This window comes from Lagopus muta, chromosome 17 (genome assembly GCF_023343835.1).
Source record: "Lagopus muta isolate bLagMut1 chromosome 17, bLagMut1 primary, whole genome shotgun sequence".
Lineage (NCBI taxonomy): Eukaryota > Metazoa > Chordata > Aves > Galliformes > Phasianidae > Lagopus > Lagopus muta.
In genome coordinates this window covers 4,577,402-4,602,370 of record NC_064449.1, presented here as the reverse complement: position 1 = coordinate 4,602,370, position 24,969 = coordinate 4,577,402, and the positions used below count along the sequence as shown (strand labels likewise).

Here is a 24,969-nt window from a genome sequence, read left to right as displayed (position 1 = left end):
GAGAAGAGCTCACTGCTTGGTACCTAAACCTTTTCCCAACCTTTTGCATGAGTGAAACGGCACCTGTCCCCCAGCTCCCTTTCCTTGAGGTCCCAAAGGTCTGTGTGTGACAGAAGTGCTGTGTGGGACTGCAGGGCTGTGTGCCACGTGAGCTGCGGGGCAGCGCTGATAAGGAGGTGTCAGAGCTGGGTCTGACCGAGGGTGACTTTGCTATGATCGGTTCAACCCCTGTCGATGTCACAGACGTGTCTGTACTCACCAGCACTGTCCTCGAGCCACAGAGCTGCGAAACGCTGCGGGGCTACGCAGGGCTGACATTAATCCTATCTAAGAAAGAAGGGGAAAGGAGGGTCGCCGGTGTGCGTGGTGCCCGTGCTGACCGAGCAGCCAGCTGCGGGGCCAGAACCCGGGCTGGAAGGGCAGCGGTGTGACAGCCGGCCCCCTTCGGATCTCAGTCGCCGTCACCGCCCCATAAGGCTCCTTTCCTAAAGCGGCCCTACGCGCGGTGCCAGCTGCATTTCCTTTCCCGGCCTCCGCGCAGCCCGTCACGTCCCGGGATGGCAGCACCACCTCCTGCCGCTGCCCGGCTCCGCAGGGGGGGCCTCCAGGGCCGGGCGCCTCGGGGCCGCCCGCCGCGTCCCCGCCCGTAGGAGGGCACGGCCGGCACGGCTCAGCCCCCTCCTGCCCGCGCGGGGCGGCTCCGTCCGCAGAGCGTCCCGCGGAGCCGGGCGGCGGCAGCATGGGGCTGGAGCTGTACCTGGATCTGCTCTCGCAGCCCTGCCGCTCCATCTACATCTTCGCCCGGACCAACAACATCCCGTTCGAGTTCAAGCACGTGGAGCTCTTCAAAGGTGAGGAGGGCTGGCAGGGCGGGCGGCGGGGCCGGGGGTCGGAGCCCCGCGCTCAGCGCTCCTCTCTCGGCTCTCGGCAGACTCGGTGCTGGGAAAGAAGCCGGCGGCGGCGGCGGCGAGCGGCGCGGAGCGGCCCCGCACAGGTGAGCTGCCGGCGGCGGTGTTCCTGCGGGCCGCGGGATCGAGCCGTGCCCGGCTGGCGGCGGCCCGGGCGGTAAGGCGACCCCGGCGGGAGGCCGCGCTGCGGGGCACGCTGTGGCGGCGGGCCGGGTGCTGGCAGCCCTGCGGCTGCTCAGGGCGTAGTGTTGGATGTCCGTCGGGCTGTGCGTGGCTGCAGGTGTGTTCCTGTGGCCGCTATGGGATGGAGGAGGAGTGAGGCAGCATCAGTGCTTAGGGACGCTCGACATCAGCGGGAGGAAGCACGTGAAATGACAGAATGGTTGGGGTTGGAAAGGACCCCCGAAGGCCGTCTGTTCCCAGTGCCTGCAGTGCACAGGGACACCCACAGCTCCAGCAGTGCTCACAGCCCCGTCCCCGACCGTCTGCAGGGATGGGGCAGCACCAGCTCTCTGGGCACCCTGTGCAGTGCCTCACCATCCCCCACTGTAAACAACTTCTTCCTTATATCCAATCTAAATCTCCCCTCTTTTAGTTTGAAACAGTTTCTCCTTGTCCGCAGACCTTGCTGAAGGGTCTGTCCCTTATTTCTTACAGCCCCTTTAGATACTGGAAGGCTGCTTTCCTCTCTCCCCAGAGCCTTCTTCTCTCCAGACTGCACAGTCCTGGTCTCTCAACCTGTCCTCACAGGGAGGTGTTCCATCATTTCTGTGGTCCTCCTCCACATCTCTCCTGTGCTGAGGACCCCACATCTGGATGCAGTACTCCAGGTGAGGTCTCACAGTGAGGAGCAGAGGGACAGGATCACCTCCCTTGGCCTACTGACCATGCATCTTTAGATGCAGCCATCTGGAACCTGGCAAAATGCAGGAGTTAGCGGAGCTGGAAGATCACCTACTCATAGGGGCAAGCAGGGGTGCAGAGCTCAGAGCCTTTTCCAGGGTTGTACCTTCACAGTGCTGTGTCCCATCCTTCCTGGGAGTCATAAAACAGGTGGCAAGGCCACACACCACAGCTAAACCTGCTGCCAGCCTGCAAGCTCTGCTCAGCCTGCAGAGAGGGAAGGACGAGCTCATCAGGTGCGGTGTGGCTTTAAATGCTCACCCTGCAGGCCCTCCTGAGCACAATGGCTGGGCCGTGCAGCTCCCAGAGCTGTCTCATAGCCATGCTGTGGCTATTTTTGTGGATCCCCAAGGAATGTTTCTCCAGCCATTTCTAGCAAATTAGTCACAGTGACAGTGACTGCTCTGGGATTGGTGTACTTAGAAACAGTCAGCTGTTCAGACTTGTCCAGCTGTATCAGAAGACTATTGAACGATTGCATACTGTATTTCCCAGGTAAGTCATTTGTTATTTTTGTTGCCTAGGGCAGCACAGTACTTGGAAATCCTTGGCTGAACAGATTATTAGGCAGGGATGAGATTGGCAATCAAATTTTTTCCCCGTTTCTTTTGTAGAATTTTGTCTACTTCTCTTTTCACCATCAGTAGATCCTCCCTACACGAGGTATTTTTCCTGTGTGCAGACTGCCTTTCCTCTTGACAGTGTATATTGTAATTTAAATTATTCCTCAAAGCTCAGCAATACACAGTGTGTATATATATACACACATAAATATACACGTATCTATTTATACATGCACATATATACCCTTGTGAGTATACTAACTGCTATTACTAATTACACCAGATGCAACTGATGTTAAACAACTGTAAGTCAAGGGAATGCCACAGGATCACTAAAGATGGGCCACAAACAAGAAATGGCTCTGCTTGCTGGGAAGGGCACAGTATTGAACTCTGCTAAACTACAAATACCAATACTGACCTCTTTGTTATTGCAATAAACAACCAGTCCCACTGGAATAACCTCCAATCAGCGTTCATACCAAAGCTTTTATCGCTTTGCAGCTGAGTTTCTGCTCAGGTCTTTTTTGTCTGTATGAACCAAAGCAAGTCAGATGCTATCTCTGTGCTGCAAGTGCAGTCTGTGTAACAAATGCTGGCCCCCTGTCAAATGTGCTGTAGTGCTGTGTTAGGACTGACACAGTATGAAACAGGCTGAAATCTGATTCAGCTGCCCTGACCCACTGCTTACTTCTCGTATCACTGTTTCTCAATTGCTTGCTACCCTGGATAATAAACAAACAGCAGATCGTAACAGCCAACCAGCTGGGTCCAAGAACTGGCTGCTCATTATTTGTCAAAGCTACTGACTTGCAGTTTTATGCTGTGTTTTTCTAAGGACCACTTGAGCTGTGCACACCTTGCCCAAGCTGGCTGTGATGACCACTAGCTATTGGAGCCCCTCTAGATGCACAGGCTCAAGCACTTTCCTGAGCAGCTCCTTGGATGACAAAGATGTACACAATTTTCCATACAGATTTTTTGTGATATAAATCACAGACAATATACAGATATAAATCACAGATATAAATCATAGACAAAAGGTCCCTTGAGCTTTGCCAACTGGCTTGATTTTCTAGGAGTGTTTTTAACGCTCAAGTTTCTCAATTAAAGGTCTTGTTACCTCACACGGTCAGGCTCCAATTCTTTAGCAACCCTTTATTCTGAGCTTTTGTACACTACTGCCTGCTTCTGCTCTGTGCGTAGAACCTCTCACCCAGCTAAACTTGAGCTAAACATTGTCACTGCAGGCAGCTAGAAACATTGCCCACAGGAGAAGTGGGTTTAAATCCCTGCAGACAGCAGATGGATGTGAGCCTTGCTCCCCGTGAAGCTACTTGTATGGGAAGGTAAAAGCTTTTCTCTAAGAAGCGAGGCAGGGGCTAGTCGGCTAGCAGTGAGAATAGGGCAGTAATGTTTGCTCTTTGGTTTATCTGACGTGAAGTCAGTGCTGGGAAAGTTGTCAGAGGCTTTGCAGTGTTCTGTAAGCTGCAGTGCAGGAATCTTGCTTTCTCCCATCCCTTCTTTCACAGCCAGCTGTAAATGAACCTAGTAGTCCAAAGTCTTTTTTATGGCTTGGAGATGTTTCACACTGTCCATTAAAGCAGCCACTAGCACCTCCTTCTGTACGGCAGCAAATGGTTCTTGGGGATGTAGAACCTTGTTAGTTATCAGCACTTCTTTTTTTTTTTTTTCTTTTTGGATAGAAGGGATTTTTGTTATGAAAACTTCTGCTGGTCACACTGGTTTGGTTTGATCAGGATTTGCAGCCTGGCACATCTCCTTATAGAAAGCATGTAAGACAAACAAAGTAAACAAAGCCCTTCAATCGTTTTTTTTGTACCAGTTCCTGGAGTTTTATGCAATCTCCTGGCATTTAACTGCTGACTCACAAGTTCAATGCCTTCAGTGAGAAACTGAAAACTTGATTAGATAGGCAGCTATGAATGCCTTCGAACTCCTGTGACTGTGGAGTTCAAACTCTTTTATGGGCTGGCTTCTTCCTCTGATGTTTTCCTGACACATGAGGTTTATTTGCTGGCTTATAGCTGGCAGTAATGCAGAATAGAGATGTCAGAGCTCCTCTGACCCCGGTGATTGGCCGTGGTGGCAGAATGAGTTACTTTGCAAGTTCACTGTTATATTGCTGATACTCATGTTTTTCCCATCCCAGCAAGAGCTGGAATTAGCCTCTGCTGCATGTCTGCTGAGGGATCAGCTCTGCTGACAGCGTTTGCTTTCTTTGGGAATGATTGATTTCCTCTGCTCTTTGGAGTCAAACAAGGGAAGGATTCTGCTCCATGAGTCTTATAAGCCACCCGGGTAGTCTTGGATTAATTAGCATCTGCAGGGATCTCCGTGGGCACAAAGGTTTTAAATCACTTTCCATCACGACTCCATCCCAATTAGTGTCAGCCTTGTTAACGAACCGAAGGAAAATGACTCTGTTTTGGTGTTGTATGTTGGAAAAAGGAGCAGGAGTGGCATCCGTTTGCCCTCACTGGGGTGCTCTGCATGCAAACTCAGCCTTTCCAGACCACACTTTGTGTTTATCTAAGTCTTCTTTCCCCCATTTCTGAAACCACAGGACAAGATTTCAAGTCAAGTTAGTGTTTTCAGAACCAAATCTTCGTCTGTTTTCTGGATGCCTCATTGGGAATGATTTTTGAGAAAGTTTTGGTAGTATTGTTGGTAACAAACAACTGAATTGCTGTGTAGAAGTGAACTGCACCTTGCTGTGTGACATGGCTGAGCAGACTGCAGGCTGTAGATGGCTTTTGCATTGGCTCTTCAATTTCATTTTCAAAATATGACACAGGAAAAGAAACAGCGGAGTTCACAGATTTTCCAGTTGGTTACAGGTGGTGGATACAATTCTAACCTCTGATTTGTCCATTCGTGTTCTCAGGGCCATCAAATAGTGAAGGGGCTGGCAAAATCAGTCTCTTGAAGAAAGTACCAGCACTGAAGGACGGAGACTTCACCCTGGCAGAATGGTAAGAACTCAACCCTCAGAGTTCCTTGGATACCAGTAATACGAATAGTGTTTAGGGGGTGTCATTCCCTCTGGATGACTCAGAACTGGCAGTAAGCATTTATGAATAGGAAAGATTAGAAAGATTAGTGTACTTTGACATTTCAGCTCCTTTGTTCTGAAAAGTTAGATACCAATATGCACATTTATGATAAGCAGTTAAAGATACGCATTATTTCAGGTGGACATGAGCCATACTTGGAGATGAACAACTTGAAGTCATTAGAAAGATGTTCCTTTGACAGGAGCTTTTGTAATTATGGATGTTCAGCTGGCCATTGGGTCTGTTTGTGGAGAAGCAAGTATTTTCTGCCTAACTTGATGTCACAAATGCTTGCTTCCTCCACCATGTCTTTATTTCTCAATCGGAAGGGGTTAACATATTGTCCACTCATATATATGTCCTGACTTAATGAAAATTATTGTGATGATATTTTTTTATTTCCAATGTCTTGCTCTCCAAAGAGCACCACAAGACTGGAAAGGTCTCCGCAAAGTTTCATACCCTATAACCTTATGTACCTTACATATCTTGGTTATTTGTAATGCTATAACCTCATCTCCATTTTCTGTTTGCATTATCTTTCGCATTGTAAACAAATCTCCTGGCTTAACTGATCTTCACTGAAAGCACTTACCTCAAATTAGGGTTATGAACATATCTGGGAATTGTTTAAAGCATATAAAACACGAGCAAAACTACAGAGCTACTTGTATTTGTCTGACTTAGTTATTAAGGCCAAATTAATACCTGGACAGATAAAACTGGTCTGAGGTAAAAGCATTCTGTAACATTCCCTGACCTCTTTTTTGTCTCCATGTCTGAGCAGCACTGCCATTCTGCTGTATCTGAGTCGAAAGTACAACACTCCTGACCACTGGTACCCATCAGACATAAAGAAACGGGCCCAGGTAGATGAATACTTCTCATGGCATCACACTAACATCCGGGCTAATGCTCCTAAGACCATGTGGATCAAGGTAAGGAGACTGGATATGAAGATGAGAGTAAAATGATGCTTTCCTGGGTGAAAACTGAACCGAAAGAGTTTGACCCAATGAAGTAAAAAATCTTGTCCATTCCTAGCTGGAAGGAGATGTCAGAGAGCTATTTGCTCAACATCAGGATTTGGCAAAAGCAGCTTTGGCCATTTTGTGTTGTTTTTTGTTTTGTTTTCTAGGTTTTTTGTTTGCCTGTTTGTTTCCTTAAAGTAGTTCTGATCCAGAAGGTGTCAAAGCCTCACGGCCTATTATTGCCTGGATTTGTGAGCAAATGTAGAACAGATTGGGTATTGCCTCCAAGGGCTCCCCCTCCCTGCACAGCTGTGCAGAGCATGCACAGACCTTTTGCTTCTTTGGCAAGAGTGTGTTTTGTTGCTGGAAACTGAAAGGTTTGTGTTCTTCACACATCAGGTCTCTGTAGTCCCATCAGGGTGGAAAACCAGAAGGAGATTTTTGCTTCCAGAATGCTTACGTACTCCTCTGAAATGAACTCAGGGATGGGTAGAATAGAGATACAGGGAGAACGGCAGTATTTCTTTATTCAGTGTGGTCAAATCAATTTACGTTTGGGTAAAATTAATGGAATCACTCTGAAGCAGAAAATCATTTAGTATCAGGTGATTCTGCTGGACAACTGGTTCCAGCCAACTCATCAGAAACCTAATGCAGCTAACCTTAGGGAAGCCCAGGTGCAAATACATCCCTGCAAGCATGATTGTAGCAGAGGATTTTAGATGAAATAAGGGTTGCCAGTAAGAAGATAAGAACGTCACTCTTCCTGTGTGAAATCCACCCATGTTTGTGCCTAACAAAACATATCAGGACTCACTTAGAATTTTGATTTATTAACATTTGATTTTTTGGCAAGAGAGTCCAAAGGAGCAGCACAAATATGAGTCAGACTCCTACAAACATCAGTTTCTTCAAGTCTCTGCAGGCTGTCATTGCAGTGCTCCAAGAAGAAATCCATCTCATTGCTGCTAGTTAGATAACTCAGTTACAGAAAGGTCATCAGAATAATTGAAAACTTGGAAACTTATAAAGCCACTGTGTAACAGAAGGCACAATTACTGGTTTTGTGAGAAGATAAACTGCCCTGAGATACAGAAAAGGAGATACCATTTCCTAATGGCTATACCTGGAGATCCCATCATTTGAAATTGGAAACATTTAGGAAGAGAACTGGCCGTGAATTTTCTGATGAAATAAACCCTAAATGCACTTGGCAAAAAAAAGTGGCTTGGATTAGGCAATCACAACATGAATTTGTTGAGTATACTAGCAGTAAGTAGGAAGTCTATCTACCACCCCTGTGGAAATTTATATCTTTTTTTTTTCTTTTCCTGAAAATAGACTATTTCTTTGGCTATAGAGGAGGTATAGTTGTGAAATACTGGTGGCTCTGGTGGTAGATACACCTCTGTGAATGGTGACAAATCTCACTGAAAGGCTGCTACCCCCCCGGGCCAGTAAGTCTTTGGAGACAAAGTCTGTTATTTATGATTGCTCTGGCTGGAAACGTTTCTAATAGTATAAGGAATGATTCTTGGGATGCCTTAGAAAGAGTGATACAAAAAGGGCACTTACCCACCCTGCCCTCCTGGCAGCTGCTCCTCTGCCAGCTACACTCCCTACCACAGCCACCACCCTGGCCTGCTGCCATCACCCGGAGGGACTGCAGGTGACCACCAGTGGCAATCGTGTGTATCTCATCAGGTACAACTTAATGACTACCACTAGATCCATGAGAAGACAGCTGACCATGCTCTGTGCTCATTCTGTCCTCAGGTGCTGATTCCCCTCTTCACAGGGCAACCGCTGCCCTCAGAGAAGCTGCAGGAGGTGATGGAGGGGCTGTCTGCTTCCCTGAAGCAATTTGAGGAGAGGTTTCTGCAGGACAAGGCTTTTATCATCGGGAGCGAGATTTCTTTGGCAGATCTTGTGGCCATTGTGGAGCTGATGCAAGTGAGTGCTGGGCTATGGTAATGAAAGGAAAACATGCTGCTGGGCAGGGAGGGATGCAGCATATGGTAACACTTGGTTAGGAGGAAGGGCATATCTCAGCACAACTGAGACGACGAGTAGAAGGCAGCAGTGGGTTCAGAAAATCAGTTGTTTTTTTAAAAGAAGAAACTGGCTGCAACAGATCTCCTCTGTTTTTGTTCCTCACAGAATGTCTTCCTGTTCCATCCTGATTTTATTTTTGACCTCTAGAGATAACGTATAGAACTTTATGAGCTCCTCCCCTCTCTTTCTCCTACCCGTACCTGCAGTAACATTTTTGATGCCCGTTGTCTTGGCAGAGTGTCTCACTGTTTGTTGCTCTCTCTGGCTTTCTGCAGCCTGTTGGAGTTGGTTGTGACATCTTTGAAGACAGGCCCAGGTTGATGGAGTGGCGCTGGCGGGTGGAGGAAGCTGTGGGGAAGGAGCTTTTCTTCCAAGCCCATGAGATGATCCTGAATATCAAAGAACTGAGCAACATTCAGATCGATCCACAGCTGAAAGAGCACCTGGCACCTGTGTTGATGAAGATGTTGAAATGAATTAACCTATGTTACTATTTTTCCTGTCTTTTTTTTTTTTTTTTACTTCTGTCATCTCTACACCTAACTGGAAAAAAAACCCACTGTATTTCTTATGTAGTCTTGCAAGATGTCCTCCCCAACCTCACTAAGCCTTCCCTGCATCTCTGGGGGGTGGGAGCTGGGGAATTTTTAAAACCTGAAACATGAGATTTGTATGAAAGGGAAAGACCCTATGGGTCACTTAACACATGCATCTGGGTTATATTTTAGTGTCACTCAGAAATGTTGGAAACATGAATAGTATTTCCTGTAAAATTTGAGCCAGCCTGCAAACTGGAACATCAGAGAACTGTCGAGGATGAGGATCGCTGTTTTCATGTGTTTGTAACATTCGGAGCTCCTTCCAAAGTGGCAAGCACAGCAAAGCAGACCTGATCCTCACCTTGCCAGCATGCGTCTCTGTGTAATGAGTACGGAACAAAGCTACAGGTAGTCACTAAAGTAAAAAGAAGACTTTTTATTTCACTTTTTTAATTTAATTTTCTCGTTGCTGGAGCGTATTGCTTGGCCGCCCATCTACATTCCATACTTCTGGTTGCCTTTAAGATCCTGTGAGAAGTTTCTTACGTTCATCCACGACTGTAAATCACTGTGATGCTTTAATTTAACCACTGCTCTCCGCTCTTCAGAGTTGGGTTTCTTAGGCATGTGGTCTGTCAGTACGTGTGGTGGGGCAGTTCTTGGCAGATCTGTGCAGTAAAGACTGAGCAACTTCAAACAGCTGAGGGTGGCCACAGCCTTCAAATAATGCCCACCTGAATCCTCTGTTGATATCATATATGGAATACACTGAACAGATGCATTCACAGTGACTTCTTTAAAGAGAATATGACTGCAATCAAATCGGTTTTTTTTCTGTGGTAATAGTGCAGTAGCAATCCACATTCCTCCTAGAAAATGGAAAGGAGGGATAAATCTAGACACGCTCTTTGGAGATTGTTTTGGATGGAAGTTCACCAAGTCACCCTGTGCAAGATGAAGTAATAAGGGAGATTTTGTGAGCTTGAGCAACATATGCATCACAATAAAAGGGCAGAGAGCTGTTTTGGAGCTTCAAGGCTCTCTTTCTTGGTTGTGCTGTTTCTGATTAGTTGTAGCTCAAGTGGGAAACCATTTTGTACTGCAGCACAAAATAATAATATAATAATGAAGCAAAATAAGCATTTCTAGTTGTTTTTTCAGTTGAAAACAGCAAAGGATGCAAAAACTGTTGGAATGTGTATGTTTGCATACTTCCATTCACATCTAGCTGTTGCCCTTGAACCTTACCCTGAAATGCTTAGTAAATGGGAATTCCATCTCTCAGTAACTGAATAGCTGCTTCTCTTTACAGTACTAACGTGTCTTGGCTACTTGCATTTCTGCTGTTAAGTACTATACAACTTGATGTGTTTGGGTGGTGTTTTTCCTAAAGTTCTACTGCTAGATGTATGGATTTAGTCCAGAGCTTGGGGGGATCTTTAAATTCCCCAACTGGAAAGAAAATCTCATTATATACTTGAGCTTTCAGTAAGAGAAAAATTCATTTTTTATGTTCACTGTAAGGACAAGAGAGCTGACTGAAGGCTCTTTCTTTTTATGAACTGAAAACATTAGAAATAGGTACATGTTTATTCCCACCTTTCCTTTCTTCTCTTAACCCCCAAACATTTTTTGCTGAAGTCTTATTCAGGAATATTGTGTACGCTTGAGATGAATTTTAAATGGGAAGTGGTTGACCATTTGAGAACTTTGAGAGTGGAACTGCTAAGTGGCTGATGACACACACAGATGCCTAGAAATGGGCAAAAAATACCAGGATTTTCCAAAGGCTCAACAAAATGGAGACTGCTTGCTGCTGTGCTGTCATCTCTCGATTCATTCCCCTGCAAGCATTTGAGTTGCCAGCTCCAGGACAGAAACAATAGAACAAATGCCTTTAGTGTAATAAAAACTCAGATTCTGGGTTGTGCCCTGAGGCCATGGACAGTTTGCTATTTGTGGTCAACCCTCAGGAGCAAAGGACAAAACATATCATTAAAATGTTTGTGACAGACCATCATGCTGCTGTAATTGCTGACTTTTGATACTTCAATCTCTTCTGCTCCTTTTCTTTTGGAAGGCCTTCTGACATGTTGGCCTCTTGTCATGTATTTTTTAGGTGGTGAAGTTTTATTTTGGCCTTGGAATTTATTGGAAGAGATGTTTAATATATTAAAAAGGAATGAGAAATTGAAAAATGGATCCCAAAGGGCACCTTATGTTGGATCAGTGGTTCTCTGCAGACAGGCAGTGGACTTGTGGCTGGGGTTTGCAGGGTGGCTGAGTCCTCTCAGGGCCTTTGTTTTTCAGAAACAAACTCCGTTCTCATCATTCACTGATGGAGAGAGCTCAGCACAATCTCCTGGGCTTCTCAGTGGGCAAGTCCTAAAATCTTCCCTGCTGTATCCCTGCCATGCAGCAATAAGGTTTCCCCATCCTTTGCAGAAAACATAATTATTATAGAAAAGTAAATACTGTGCAAAAAAAAAACACCACATAGGCAGTGCTTCTGCACAGCACATGGCCATCCCCTGCCAGATCTGTCTCACTTCACAATCACTCTCCTAGAAATCTGCAGCCTGACTGCTGGCTGGTTTACATGTGCTGCTCCTCCTGCCAGTATTGTCCTCCCTGGCAACAGTGAAGGCCAAATAATTCCCCCAGCAAAGCCAGCAGCTCCATCCGTTTTCATTAGTCTATTGGTAACTGTGGAAAACAAGAAAATCATGTTATACAGGGCCAGTCTTCACAGCAGTGCTTTACCTTAAGCGAGATGACTTATTCATCTAGCTAGTTCCCAATGCCTTTTGCTGTAAATCAGCACAAGTCCCCACAGAGGAGCTCAGCTTCCGAGAAACCTGATCCACACAGGAGACTGCAGCTGTGAGCCAGTGCCTGGCAGCACTCCTGCCAGCTTTGGCACCCAAACACAGCTGCAGAAGCTGGGGCAGAAATCATTACAAAGAATCACAGAATGGCCAGGGTTGGAAGGGACCTCAAGGATCATGAATCTCCAACACCCTTGCTGCATGCACGGCCACCAACTTCCCCATTTAATATTAGACCAGGCTGCCCAGGGCCCCATCGTATCTGGCCTTGAACACCTGTAGAGACAGGGCACCCACAACCTCTCTGGGCAGCCTGTTTCAGCACCTCATAGTAAAGAAATTCATGGGGGACACAACAGTAAGCCACCTTGCTTGCCTTGAATTTCTAGCAGAGGAGCAGCTGTTCTACAAAATCATCTCCCTTCCCCTGGTAGACTCTTCCTGCCCCAAAATCCCCACGTGCAGCTGATGCGCCGGGGGCAGAATAGAAAGGCCCGGTGCCCGACCGCGGTTCGCACTGAGCTCGAAGGGCAGGAGAGGAGGGCCGGAGCGGGGCCGGGCGGAGCGGGAGGAGGCACCGGGCGGAGCGGGAGGAGGCGTCGAGCAGCGGGGCACTGCGGCGGGCAGGAGGCGGCCATGCCGTTCGTGGAGCTGGAGACCAGCCTGCCGGCCGAGCGGCTGCCGCCGGGGCTGCCCATGAAGCTGGGCGAAGCCGCAGCCACCATCCTGGGCAAACCCCCCGACGTGAGCGCGGGGCCGGGGGCGGCGGGCGGGGGGCTCCGGGGAAGCCGCGACGTGACCACTCGTGTTCCGGCAGCGGGTGCACGTGACGGTACGCAGCGGAATGGCCATGGTGCTGTCGGGCTCGGCCGAGCCCTGTGCACAGCTGTTCGTCTCCGCCTTCGGCGTGTTGGGCTCGGCGCAGCAGAACCAGGGGCACAGCGCCCGCTTCTTCGACTTCCTGAAGGCGGAGCTGGGCCTCGGCCCCGAGCGGTGAGTGCGGTCCGGTTCGGCTAGGGGGCGGTGTGGGTACCAAAGCTTGGCTGCCAACGCGAAGGGCTCCGGGGGGCCGAGTCCGGGGCGGCTCCGGCTTAAAACACGGCTGGGCCGCTCAGCGAGCGGCGTGGGGATCGCTGTTCTCTGCATGTCAGTGACTCCGGCTGGGATCATCGCTGCAAACCCGGTGCAAATGGGCCTTCCTGAAGGTAAGATGTGTCCCCTCTGCCCCCTGTCTGCTGGTAGGGATGTTCGCTGCCCCGGGCTGCTGTCAGGACAAGTACCTGACTGGGCGATGAGGTACCTGGGTACTGCTGGAGTCTCTCTGCGGGCAGTGCTGCAGTTCATTCTGCTTCGGGGTTTGTGCAGATGTGCTCTGCCACCTGTTTGTACCCTGCCCACACGCGGCTTGTCTCTGCTTCTGTTCAATTAACACCGCTGTGTGAGCCAGCCAGAGCTTAAGGAAGATTTTCTAGTTGGTTGCAAACTGGGAAGGGATTATAATTAATTCTAAAATAATATTTTTCTTTTGCTCTTGTACCCAATAAGGATCATGATTCGCTTTTTCCCGCTGGAGCTCTGGCAGATTGGCAAGAACAGAACAGTCATGACTTTCCTGTGACCCCTCGAGTGGCCGTTTGGAACAAAGCAGCAATGAAGAAACCCAGAGATGGCCTGCTCCATCTACCTTGTTTCCTCTTAAATCAGCTCTAATAGTTCTGCATCTTCACCTATGTGATTCTCTTCTGCTTTTGGACACTGTGCATAATAAGAGTGGGGCATTCAGCTGTACCGTTACCAGCAAAGTAGTTCAAAGTCCTTGTCTGAAGCCTTCCATGTAGCACAAAGGTCTCTGCAGGTGCCTCAGCCATTAGCAATTTGGAGATGGCCATGCTTAACAGGCTGAGACAAAGCTTTTCTTGCAGAAGTCCAGAATTTATTTGGCTTTACTGAGAACTGCAGAGGTCCTCCGGTTTATCCAGATTACCTCACGTTTTGTCGTGCAGAAAGATCCTCCTTTCTGTTTCTCTGTGGCAAGAGGTGGCTCCTAGGCTGGCTGAGGAGAGCTGGAAGTATTCCTTAAATTATTCTGTTTTCAGGCTCCCAAAAAGCCCTTGCTGGAAAGAGGTGATTGTTGGAGACAAGCTTATGCATTAATTTCATTGTTTATTTAAGGCTCGTGTCTGATTTTGTGCTCTGTGTTCTACCATTGCCAGTTGCAGGTGGCTGCTCCCACAAAGTTCTGTTTGCCCATGGAATCTTTGTGGCTGGCTATTTGTGTGTCGGTGGCTGTGTGTAAAGGATGGAGCTGCTAGTGAAGAGTTGCACTGTGCCACAGGAAAATGTTGTGAAAATTCTGCCTCTGCTGCCTTTAATCCCTGCTGTTAACCCTGGTGTTCAAAATAGCTTTCATTTCTTCATTCTTACAGGGAGTTTTGGAAAGGGACAGACATCTCACTGTGCCCCATTGCTGATTTTTCGTCTGCCTGCCCTGTGCAGAGGGGCTGCTGTAGTTGTCCACAAGTGACTGAGCGCACAGGCAGCATTCTGCCTATGGCACTCAGAACCTTAAAACTTCTGTTGCACTTTCACTCTGAAGTGTTTTGGATTTTAGGACCTACATGCTCCATCACTTTATAACTGGAATGTACGTGGTATTTTACTAAAACAAAAGCACAGTAATGTTATTCCAGCCTTCCACATGAGAAGTCGTACTGCCTTTCCCTCCACTCTGGGACTTTGTCAGGTGCCAGGCACAGAAGCAAAGAGGACCTAATTGCATGCCCTTGAGAGGTAGAGACCATTAAACACAAGGCTGAAGAGGCTCCATTTCTTCATAATCTTGATTAGATTTTTGTTTGTTTATGTCTTGAGCTCAAGCTAGTTGAAAATACCCCTTCTAATTATCACTTGAATTTGGTTATTCCTTACGCAGCATAAGTATCTTCTGTGTTTGCAAAATCCCCCCTCAGGGGGAGCCGCGCTGTCTGATTAATAAAATGTATCAAAACCTGTTTTGATGAGTGTCAATTTGTTGGCTTTTTTGCTTAGCTTAGTGCTTGGAGACAGAGATGCTGTCTGCATGGATCCCTGCCTTTTCTCAGATCTCCAACTGAGTGCTTTTGAAATAGGAAATAAACAGTGAACTGAGCATGAGATACACATGTAACTGCAATGTATTTTGTTGTGTGGAAGAAGGCAGACAGCCCTGGTTTTGCCAGGGAGATACAAAGGTGCTTGACCTACTTGATTGAAATCTCTGACCTGCAGAAGGTAATGTACCTTTAATCCTGCTGTGCAAACTGCTCCTTTCTTAAGGGCACGTCTGTGCCATGAAAGGGCAGCAGTCTTTATTTCCACTACAGAAACCTATTTCTGACCTGTGCCCCAGCTTTGGTTCTTTTCCTCAGTATTGGCTGCTGCCGAACTAATTTCAGATTCGGTTAGTGCAATTATTTTAGAGCTTATAACGTTTTCTCACATTTTTGTTGGCTTTATGTTTGGTAGTTGGAGTCAAACAGATGTGTTACCTTTACCCTCCCCCCCCAAATTACTATACAAAGTCCTCTTTGCCTGCATTCTGTATGCAGATGGTTCTGCTTCCATGGGATGGGGTCTGTTCCCTGCTGGTTTGTTCCAGAGCACTGTGTCAGTGTGTTTACATACTCAAAGGTAATGACCTGAATACAAGGCCTGTGTAACCACTGCCTAGCTTTGAAATGAGAACCACCTCTCTGTGTATTTACACAAGGCTGAGGACTGGTGGAACGCCGAGCAAACGAAAGGGCACTGCTGTCAGAGAACTATTACAAAGGCACGATACCTTTGGGATCTGTAGGCACAATGCTGTGGTGCAGCAGCCTATGTCGCTGACAGACAGCCCTGTTCTGAGCTCCGAGTGACCATTTTCCCTCACAAAGTTCATGCGTTTAAGACTAGGAGAATTATTCTTCATAGTGCGAGGATCTGCCTGGAATACCAACAACCCGCTTGCATTTTGGACTAATTTCCAAGCCCCTGCGCTGGCTCTGGCTGTGCCCTGCAGGTAGCACGACTCACAACGCAGCAGCCCTTTCCCGCCTTGAGGCACCTCAGCCCTGCCCCGCCCCGCTCTCCCATTGGTTGTCTGAGGAAAACCTGTCCAGCCAATGAGAAGCGACCTTATTGACGACGGGCTCCGGGGCCCTGAGGGAGGTTGCCGTGGAGACCGCCGGTGGGGCCGCGTCTCCGGGGAACCGCTTGTCGCCTGAGGGAACCCGCTTCTCCGGGAGCCTAGTGCTGTGCCCTGCTGTGCCGGCAGCCCGGGGGCGGCCCCACCAGGTGAGTGTTGTGTCCGCTGCGGCCCCGCGGAGGGGCCGCCGTGTGGCCCTGCCCAGCCCGCCGTGAGGGCGGTGAGACTGGCGCGGCGCGGCCTCTCCCGCCCTTCTGTGAGGCCGCTGTCAGGCAGACGTGGGCTCCCGCCCGGCCCCGGCCAGCTCCCGGCATCCTGGCAAGCAGCGAGGGGGTGTCCCCGCTCCTTTTTGTTACCGCATTTTGGTAAAAACCAATTTCGCTGAAATGCGGTGAAAACGGTATTTAAAAAAAAAAAAAAAAAAAGAAAGAAAATTTAAATATTTAAAGCACCAAACCCCAAGTGTTTCTTAAAAAAAAAAAGAAAAAAAAGCGCGTATGTTTGCAGCGTATGATTCCAAGTATAGCAACAAGGAGGAAAAAAAAAAATGCCGGGGAAGCCCAAACCACACCCTTTGTTTCTGGTTTTGAAGTAGAGAATCACACAATAGATGTCATAGACGATCATCACAGGAGCTGCCATCTCACGTTGCAGCCTACTAAGGGAAAAAGGAGGTGTGGTTTTTAAAGTCAAGAGGCTTTAATGGATGTTTTTACCGTTTGATGATGTGCTCACATGTAATAACCACACCTAACTGATGTTGTTGTTTTATTCTGGTATTTTGTACAATTACGAACTTAATTCCAAGTTACTACAACATTAACTTAGATCCATCTATCCATATCGGTTCCAAGATTCGTGCTTGAGTAAAGAACAGAGCTAAAGTTTCCCCTGCTTTTTCTATGCTTGCAGTCTCTTTGGCACTGCAGCCACGGAAGTAAATTGCTGCTAACAGTCTCTCTCCTGTTGACTTCCTGTACAGCCTTGAAGGAGACCATGTGGATTCAGCAAAAGCATTGAGCACATTGATGGAATAGGCGTGTTTGTAAGTTGAACTTTAAAAACACTTACTTTAAATACCTAATTGAGTTGGGGTCATACAGCTCTGTTTATTTAGATGAAAAGGAAACATCTGCACTTTCTGCCAGTACCTCTGGTGTTTGATATTTTAGGAAAAAGATATGGTGATATTTCTTCATATGTTTATATGTTATTTCCATATGCAAAATAAACAAGGACTCCCTGTCTTGAAAGAGATGTGATTTCTTTTTTTTAAATAATGTTCAATGAGTGACTTAAAGAGAGAAATGCTTACTTGCTGTGCATTTATCAGTCTGATTTAGCTGGTAGTAAATATTCACTCTAATATCATTCCTCTGTGGTAAGCCAACTTGTCTCTTGGCAGTAACGATGATGTAAGACAATTTATTGGTATTTGGTTAAAGTATTAAATATTTTTTTTCTGAATGCTTTTCTTATGGTCAGAATAAATGTTCTAATCCTGATTGCTTTCCAGACCTGTTTGCATTTAGCCCACCCTCCTAACCCTGGAGAAGGACAGTGAATATTTATGAACATGGTAAGGATTTACAGTGTTTGAGATGTTTTGGTAGAATAGAATTGGAAATTTCCCCTCTTCTTAGGACTAAGAATAAATTGGCACCATCAGAATGTTGGCATTGAAGTGATACTGGAGCAGCTACTGGTAGACTTAAGTAAATTTTGAGAAAACCAACCGTATTGCACGTGCACATTCTAGAGGAACTATTGCTTGCAAGATGCTTGGAGTCCTCACTGTTGTATTAGCTGACTTGGGAGGAAAAAACTGCTTTGCCATATTTTCATTAGCAGTTAATGATACCTAAATTCACAGCAGCTCTTCTAAGATTAAGTAGAACCTTCACAATATGGGAATATGCAGTTCACACATTTGCCAAGTAACGTTAAAATAAAAAACATCCAGTTTGCAAGATAAACTGAAATGTACTGGAACAGCTGCCCAGAGAGGCTGTGGATGCCCCGTCCCTGAAGGTGTTCAAGGCCAGGTTGGATGGGGCCCTGGGCAGCCTGGTGTGGTATGAAGTGGGGAGGTTGGTGGCCCTGCATGTGGCAGGGGGTTGGAGATTCGTGATCCTTGAGGTCCCTTCCAACCCGCGCCATTCTGTGATTCTGTATGAAGGTAACAGCTCTTGTGCCATCTCAATTGCCATTCTAGATTCGAATCGCTGCACTGAATGCGAGCTCCACAATTGAGGATGACTATGAAGGTACCTTCAAAAGTCACAAGACACAGACAAAGGAAGCACAAGTAAGTAAATCCAGAATTCTACTAATAGATGTGATTTGTAGGAATTTTGTCCTCTTTTGTTACAGACGACTCTTTTGGTCATCTGTGTTGTTTTGTTGTTAAGAAAGTTGTGTTACTGTCTTATCTTTTGAATCTTTAAACTACAGGAAGCAGAAGCTTTTGCTTTGTACCACAAAGCTTTGGACCTTCAGAAGCACGACCGCTTTGAAGAGTCTGCCAAAGCTTACCATGAGCTGCTCGAGATCCGTCTTCTGCGAGAGGTCAGTGCTCCTTGGGGGATGAAACTCCAGAAACTTTTTATTACATTGGTATTACCTTGTGTCTTACTGGCTAATTCAAAATGTCACTGTTACCAGTTGGCAAATTGTTTGCTGCCTTTTTTTTTTTTAACTAATTCCTAATTCTCATGTTGTGTTTATATTATTATTTCCAGGCAGTTCTTTCTGGTGATGAGAAAGAAGGGCTGAAACATCCAGGCTTGATGTTAAAATATTCCACCTATAAAAACCTAGCACAACTGGCAGCACAACGAGATGACCTGGAGACAGCCATGGAGTTTTATTTGGAGGTACAGCACAGCTGAAAGTCTCACTGGAGACTGGAGACAAACTGGAGTCTCAATGTTTGCATCAATTTGCTGAAATACAGCTGTTCACTTTTCAGCAAACCTTTGTGTGTGTGTGTCTGGGTGCTGGGTGCTTTCTGATGTTTTATGGCCACTGTTCAGTCCCTAAGCCACTTGTGTCTCACATAGAAATTAAAGCAGCTGTAATCTCTGTAAACAAGCAGATATGCATGTCTGAAATGTGAACAACATTGTTTTGCTTTCCAGGCTGTAATGCTAGACTCTACTGATGTCAACCTGTGGTATAAAATTGGTCGTGTGGCAATAAAACTCATCCGCCTGCCTTTGGCTCGTCATGCTTTTGAAGAGGGTCTCAGGTGTAACCCTGACCACTGGCCTTGTTTAGATAACCTTATCACTATCTTGTACACACTCAGTGACTACCCAAGTAAGTACAGTAGTAGACCTTTAAAGAAAAAACTCAATAAATGTGTAATTTCATATTAAAAAATAATGAGATGGTGGTAGATTAGGGTGTGATGGAGATTTTTACTTCGTGATGAATTTTTGATGATTTGTATCTGTTCTAATTACTCTAAAAATAAATGCCCAGTGCAGTCTTTATCAAGAATTATGAATCGATCTGCATATTGATGTTGGGTCTCTGCTTTTGATGTTAAAATATTTAAGCATTTTACCTTTGAGTAATGTCCAGTGAATTAACTGATTCAGATGGTGTTTAGGAGAAAAGTTGCAAGATGGAAGAAATGTTGAGTCTGTTGAGTCCCATCGGTTTGCCCACTGTAATGATCCTAATTTTATTGATGTAATTGCCCATATGAGCAAAACCTGCTGGGATTCGTTGTCCGTTGCAGCAGTGGAATCTGAAATTAAGACACTTAATAATATGAAAGTAGTGCATGGTGAGAGTAGTGATTGACCATTCAAATTGTATTTCTCTGTCAGCATGTTTGTACTTTATCTGCAAAGCCTTGGAGAAGGATTGTCTCTACAGCAAAGGATTGGTTCTGAAAGAGAAGATCTTTGAGGAGCAGCCTCTCCTCCGGAAAGATTCCTTAAGGATGTTCCTCAAATGGTGAATGTTATCTTGTAGCCTATACTGCATTTGGAGTGTCAACTCTCTTTTGTAATCCTACACTTTGAGTTTGTTGTTTTTTTTTTAAATCAATCCCTCTTCAAGAAAGAAAACAGCACCTTCTGTTTTCCTTTCATTCCTCACTATTTGAAAAACGGAGTAGGACAATCTCCATTTATCGTTCAATTTTTAAGTGAGCAATTACTTTTGATGGTGAAACACTTCTGTAAGTGTGCTGTAAAGTTTGCAAAACTGGGTTATTTGGATGCTTGTTTTAACACTTCATATTACACTGCAGGAAAAAATAAATCAAGACCTGAAAAAAGCAAACAAACCTTTGTCTTTGTTTCTTAATACTTTCTAGTGACATGTCTATCCATAACGTAAATGTGAGTGCAGCTGAAACGGGAAGAATCATAGATGAAGCACTGGAGCTACGTAAGAAAAGACAGGCTTTGCTGGTGCAAGAGAGAGAGCCGGACCTCAAGCTGATCCAGCCAATTCCCTTCTTCACGTATGTCGTATTTTCTGTTTGTAACACGTTTATCTGAAGCTACTTATGCTGGCAGCTGTGTTGTTTAGGTTTGTTTTTTGACCAAATGCTTTTGTATTCATTTTTTGTTTGGTCTGTTTATGATTTTATTGTAAATGTGTCAATTCTCAGTCTTTGATTTAACATTTCAGACTGATGTTAAAAAATCTTAAGAATGAGTTGGTAGCCATTCCAGCTGTATAATTGGATTTTTTGTTCTAGACTAGTTTGTGAACTTCAAAGTAGGTTTAGGATTTTAGATGTTTTTTACTGTTGATATAATGGAAACTTTTAAACATACTGTAGTTCTTTATTTACAGCAAGTTATAAAGATATTTAAAGTTAAGTAGATCTGTATTAAGGCATAAAGGGTTGATTTTCATAGTGCTGTGTTTCCATGTGCAGATGGAAGTGTTTAGGAGAAGCTTTACTTGCCATGTATCACCACCTCACAACATGTGATCCTCCTCGGCCCAGTCTGGGAAAGAGAATTGATCTCTCAGAGTACAGAGACCCCGGTCAGCATTTGGTTCTTTCTCCCACCTCAACTCCTGTCAGTGTCATTCAGCCAACTCCTGTCAGCACCACTGCAGTGGTGACAATGCCAGAACCTGTGTTAGCTTATACTCCTGTGACACCCAGTTTTCCAAGCCACAGTCAGAACTCACTGGAGCCAGGAGCTGCTGTAGGTGAGCAAGGTACTTCAGTTTAAGATTAAATATATTTTTCCAACTGCAGAATTTTCAGCAAGTCTACTTGCTTCAGAGCAGCTTTTTTTATGCAAGTTTACAGCCAGTTTGTATTTGGTTGTGTTTTTAAAATGTTGATATGTTCAAAAGGAAAATGATCGATTTTCAGTATTTCATTAGAGTAAGATGGTTGCAGACACAAATCATCTTTGTATTTATCTTTATTAATATTTATTATTTTCCTAAAAAGACTTCCCACTTTTTGTTTGATAGTTTAACATGTCAGTATCTTTTTTTTTTTCTTTTTTCTTTTTTGAAATTCTGGTTTCAGGTGATATGTCTGCAGGAGATAAATCCAAGAAAGGGGTGAAGCGAAGAAGAATTACAGAAGACAGTGGTGAAACAGCAAAAAGGAGATCTGCCAGAGTCCGGAACACCAAGTGTAAGAAAGAAGAGAAGGTTGACTTTCAAGAGCTGTTGGTGAAATTCCTTCCTTCCAGGTACAGGACTTTAAAACTCCTATTCCCACATTATTTTTGAAGGACACGCCTCCTTCAATCTCATACATGTAATAAAACTGTTTTTAATGAAAGCTATTGAAAACTAATTTAAAAATGAGAAATTTTCTGGTAAGGTGAGACAGAAGACAGTGCAGATGTCAGATTGTGCAGATCAACAAACAGGGCGGTCTTGGTTTCGACAGAACTTGCAAGTACTTAATCTGTGAGCATGCTTCAGTTGCTGTGCTTTCACTGCTAAGCTGTGTATAACGTGACATGCTTAGATTTGACTTCATAGTGAAGGAAGGAATGAGGATTTTGTTGGTACAGTGTTTTTGTCCCCCTTTCAACACAGATTAAGGAAATTAGATCCAGAGGAGGAGGAGGACCCTTTCAATAACTATGAGGTGCAGTCAGAGATCAAAGAAGAAAATTTCCAACATGTTGGACCTCACAGAATGTCATTTGATTCTACAACATTCATGGAATCTGGTAAAGATTTCACTACAACTTCTCTTTCACTGTTGGTTATTCTGTCTTGTATGCTTTTCTGTACTTCCATGTCTTGTATATAGAAGAAAGATACAAATGTGAAATGAATATATTCATAATAAAATTATACTTTTATCCCAATTAGTAATGTGATTTTGAAGTCCTGGGGACTGATTAATTGCTGTATGCAAGCACTGTGTTGCATGGAATTGCCCTTTTAACACATTAGAGCCCAATAACTTAATTCTGCCTCTGCAGCACAGGATGATACTGTGGCCCTTTTGTGAGCTTAGTGCATAAAACACTGTCAGAACTAACTTATTTTAAGTCACAGCTTAGTTATGCATAGCTTTGCTTTTATCTGCTTTGTAGAGAAGCAGGATGTTCATGAATTCTTGCTGGATAACCTGAACAATGGTGGCATCTTGGAGCTGATGATGAGATATCTGAAGGTCATCAGCCAGAAGTTCCTGGTGAAGTGGCCTCCTGGTTTGTCTGAGGTTGTGCTTAGTATCTATACTAGCTGGAGAAAGCACAGTACGAGCCTTCCCAATCCATTGCTGAGGGACTCAAGTAACCAGCATATCAAGGTAATGTATTTTTGGTTGTATCAGTAGTGTTTCTACTTAGTTGCAAATGAAAAAACAAATTCAGAACACTGTGCTCTGTTGTTTTTAGTTAAACACACGCAGTGTTGTTGTGTATCAGATGTCAACATTTTATACATCTAGTTATGTGTTGTGTATTCTAGTTATGTATTGTGTACATCTAGTTATGAATGTGTATGTTTGGTGGCCCTGCTAGGCAGGAGGGTTGGAACTACATGATCCTTGGGGTCCCTTCCAACCCGGGTGATTCTGTGATTCTGTGATGTGCTATTGTGTATCTGTGCATTTTCATATGTACATCCCTTTTAACAAATTGAATTATGTCTTATAACTTCTTGTTGTGTAAAATTTAGAAGGTCACTACTTTGTAATTATACCATTAAAATCACTGTCCTTGTGCTTGTCTTTTCCCTTTAATCCCTGAGCTTATTTCAAATTTGATCTGTAAATTATAATAAATGTAATGAATTTGGGGGTTTTGAGACTGCAGCGAGCTCCTCTGGTTCCATGCACTGTCGGACCTTTAACAATTTTCATAAGCTCATGGATTTTACAGATGGATTTGTAGCCCTTCTTCCTATGAATGTAATCAGAAAATAGCATATTCTTCACTGCACAAAACCACCTGGCAGACACCCGTGGTGCTTTCCAGTCTGCTCCTGAACTTTATTCATGAAGCGTTAATAAACCAGTAAGACTAGAATGTATATTCAGTGTCATGGAAATGATGACTATTTTAAATTTCTCTCTCTCTCTCTCTCTCTCTCTCCTTTTTTCCTTCTTTTTTTCCAACTTCACACTTTTTCTGCAGGATATGATGTTGATGAGCCTTTCCTGCATGGAACTGCAATTAGATCAGTGGCTGCTGGCAAAAGGGAAGAACTCTACAGGTGAGAGTCAGGTGCTTCTTTCTCTCTTCTAAAAATACTGTAGGTAAATTAAGAAACTGTTCCAGGAATTCACTGGATTTTTTTGGAGCTGTCTCCTCTATATGCTGATATCTTTCTCTGTACACACATCTGAAAGGTGCTTATTACTGCTGCATCATTTGGCTTTGAGCAGATCGGTACTTCGGAAATAACTGGTATGTGGGACTCTTCTCATGGGATGCTGGTAACTTTATGATAAAACATAATTGATTTACAGTTTCTCCACGAAATTGCCCTGCTGTCTCTGTGAATGGAAAGTTTGGTTCTGACTTGCCAGGAATTCATTTCTTGGGAGACCTGCTGCAGTTGTCGTTCGCGTCCTCGCAGCGAGATTTATTTGAGGAGGGCTGGATGGAGTTTGTCACTCGGGTGTATTGGCTGAAGGCTCGCTTTCTGGCGCTTCAGGTTTGTTCTACTCTTGTTTTAACCAGACTTTTCTCAGCAATTAAAAGTTGTGTTATTCTCAGCTCATTTTAAGTGTGAGGATTAAATCAGTTAAACAGTTAAAAGCATGCACTTTGGGGAATACAGGAATGTTTCTTGACTCAGCGTTTTGATCAGTATGAATGGAAGAATTATTTCTACTAATTACTCTTTTGTATTCTTAAAAGAATGGGATTTTAATTAATCCAAATTAATCCTTAGAATTCCACTTGAATTTGATTTCTCTGGTTTGTTTTACCTATTACAAAGGTCACTGATAAGATATACTTGATTTGCTTGCTTTGGTTTGCTTTTTTTGGATTTGATTTCATGTGCAATAATCACATTGGCAATGCCTACACTGAATTTAAACATTTCATACGTGCTTTGGAAAGCCATTCTGCAGACAGAACTCTATTTGTTACTGTTTTTTCCCCTTGCTGTACTTCTGTAGGGAGACATGGAACAGGCACTTGAAAACTATGATATTTGCACTGAAATGCTGCAGAGCTCCACGACAATGCAGCGTAAAGCTGGTGATGACAGCAGCATCGTAATACGATTACCTAATCTGCATGTTGATTCCATAGTCTCTTTAGAAGAGGTAAGAATTTGTTTGCAGGAATGTTTCTCCCTGTTTCACCCCTTTCATTCTTAAAGGTCAATCTATGAAATGAGCTCTTTTGTGATGAAAGCTTACCTAGAATTTTGTCCTAGAATTTTTCTGAGAGTAAAGAAACAGTTTCATGGTTTAATGATGAAGTCATGGCCATCATCTCCTTTTCAAGAAGATACCTTTCAGATCTCTTGGTTTT

General features: G+C 44.7%; 3 protein-coding genes and 1 long non-coding RNA gene across 10 annotated transcripts in view; 3 read left to right on the top strand and 1 right to left on the bottom strand.

The window, feature by feature from the left end:
• Positions 1-223: 223 nt before the first annotated feature.
• LOC125701623 (glutathione S-transferase theta-1) lies at positions 224-8,997 on the top strand. Of its 2 annotated transcripts, XM_048963919.1 has the most exons (6): positions 238-851; positions 932-994; positions 5,283-5,370; positions 6,239-6,389; positions 8,199-8,375; positions 8,753-8,997. In XM_048963919.1, exons 1-6 carry the CDS (start codon positions 740-742, stop codon positions 8,951-8,953), a joined length of 792 nt encoding a protein of 263 aa, XP_048819876.1. In that variant the 5' UTR covers positions 238-739; the 3' UTR covers positions 8,954-8,997. The 2 variants fall into 2 exon arrangements, with proteins under 2 accessions (XP_048819877.1, XP_048819876.1); XM_048963920.1 differs by lacking the exon at positions 932-994 and having other exon boundaries at positions 224-851.
• Positions 8,971-12,320, bottom strand: LOC125701627 (uncharacterized). The gene is made up of 2 exons (XR_007380303.1): positions 12,212-12,320; positions 8,971-11,722 (listed from the first exon to the last, which is right to left on the bottom strand). It is a non-coding gene; the product is annotated as an uncharacterized LOC125701627 (long non-coding RNA).
• An 85-nt stretch (positions 12,321-12,405) lies between these two features.
• DDT (D-dopachrome tautomerase) lies at positions 12,406-14,855 on the top strand. The gene is made up of 3 exons (XM_048963922.1): positions 12,406-12,588; positions 12,662-12,837; positions 13,390-14,855. The coding sequence occupies exons 1-3, from the start codon at positions 12,481-12,483 to the stop codon at positions 13,460-13,462; spliced, it is 357 nt and encodes a 118-aa protein (XP_048819879.1). The 5' UTR covers positions 12,406-12,480; the 3' UTR covers positions 13,463-14,855.
• A 1,132-nt stretch (positions 14,856-15,987) lies between these two features.
• CABIN1 (calcineurin binding protein 1) overlaps positions 15,988-24,969 on the top strand; it is a 92,754-nt gene continuing 83,772 nt past the window's right edge. For 2 of the 6 annotated variants that reach the window (XM_048963882.1, XM_048963880.1), the window contains exons 1-16: positions 15,993-16,161; positions 16,925-17,057; positions 17,529-17,591; positions 18,228-18,320; positions 18,467-18,580; positions 18,754-18,888; positions 19,153-19,333; positions 19,852-19,981; positions 20,346-20,495; positions 20,919-21,202; positions 21,534-21,702; positions 22,058-22,194; positions 22,567-22,784; positions 23,614-23,692; positions 23,949-24,136; positions 24,609-24,758. In XM_048963882.1, the coding sequence (XP_048819839.1) occupies positions 17,583-17,591; positions 18,228-18,320; positions 18,467-18,580; positions 18,754-18,888; positions 19,153-19,333; positions 19,852-19,981; positions 20,346-20,495; positions 20,919-21,202; positions 21,534-21,702; positions 22,058-22,194; positions 22,567-22,784; positions 23,614-23,692; positions 23,949-24,136; positions 24,609-24,758 (2,037 nt within the window). In that variant the 5' untranslated portion in view covers positions 15,993-16,161; positions 16,925-17,057; positions 17,529-17,582. Of the gene's footprint in view, positions 16,162-16,924; positions 17,058-17,528; positions 17,592-18,227; positions 18,321-18,466; positions 18,581-18,753; positions 18,889-19,152; positions 19,334-19,851; positions 19,982-20,345; positions 20,496-20,918; positions 21,212-21,533; positions 21,703-22,057; positions 22,195-22,566; positions 22,785-23,613; positions 23,693-23,948; positions 24,137-24,608; positions 24,759-24,969 lie in introns of all 6 variants that reach the window. The other 4 variants (XM_048963881.1, XM_048963877.1, XM_048963883.1 and 1 more) reach the window with 3 other exon arrangements.

Excerpts from the sequence above, each read along its gene's own strand:
- LOC125701623 (XM_048963919.1), top strand. The coding sequence starts at position 740 with ATGGGGCTGGAGCTGTACCTGGATCTGCTCTCGCAGCCCTGCCGCTCC. Across the intron at positions 5,371-6,238 it reads GACTTCACCCTGGCAGAATG|CACTGCCATTCTGCTGTATC; the intron begins GTAAGAACTCAA and ends ATGTCTGAGCAG. Across the intron at positions 6,390-8,198 it reads CTAAGACCATGTGGATCAAG|GTGCTGATTCCCCTCTTCAC; the intron begins GTAAGGAGACTG and ends TTCTGTCCTCAG.
- DDT (XM_048963922.1), top strand. The coding sequence starts at position 12,481 with ATGCCGTTCGTGGAGCTGGAGACCAGCCTGCCGGCCGAGCGGCTGCCG. Across the intron at positions 12,589-12,661 it reads TCCTGGGCAAACCCCCCGAC|CGGGTGCACGTGACGGTACG; the intron begins GTGAGCGCGGGG and ends GTGTTCCGGCAG. Across the intron at positions 12,838-13,389 it reads CTGGGCCTCGGCCCCGAGCG|GATCATGATTCGCTTTTTCC; the intron begins GTGAGTGCGGTC and ends GTACCCAATAAG.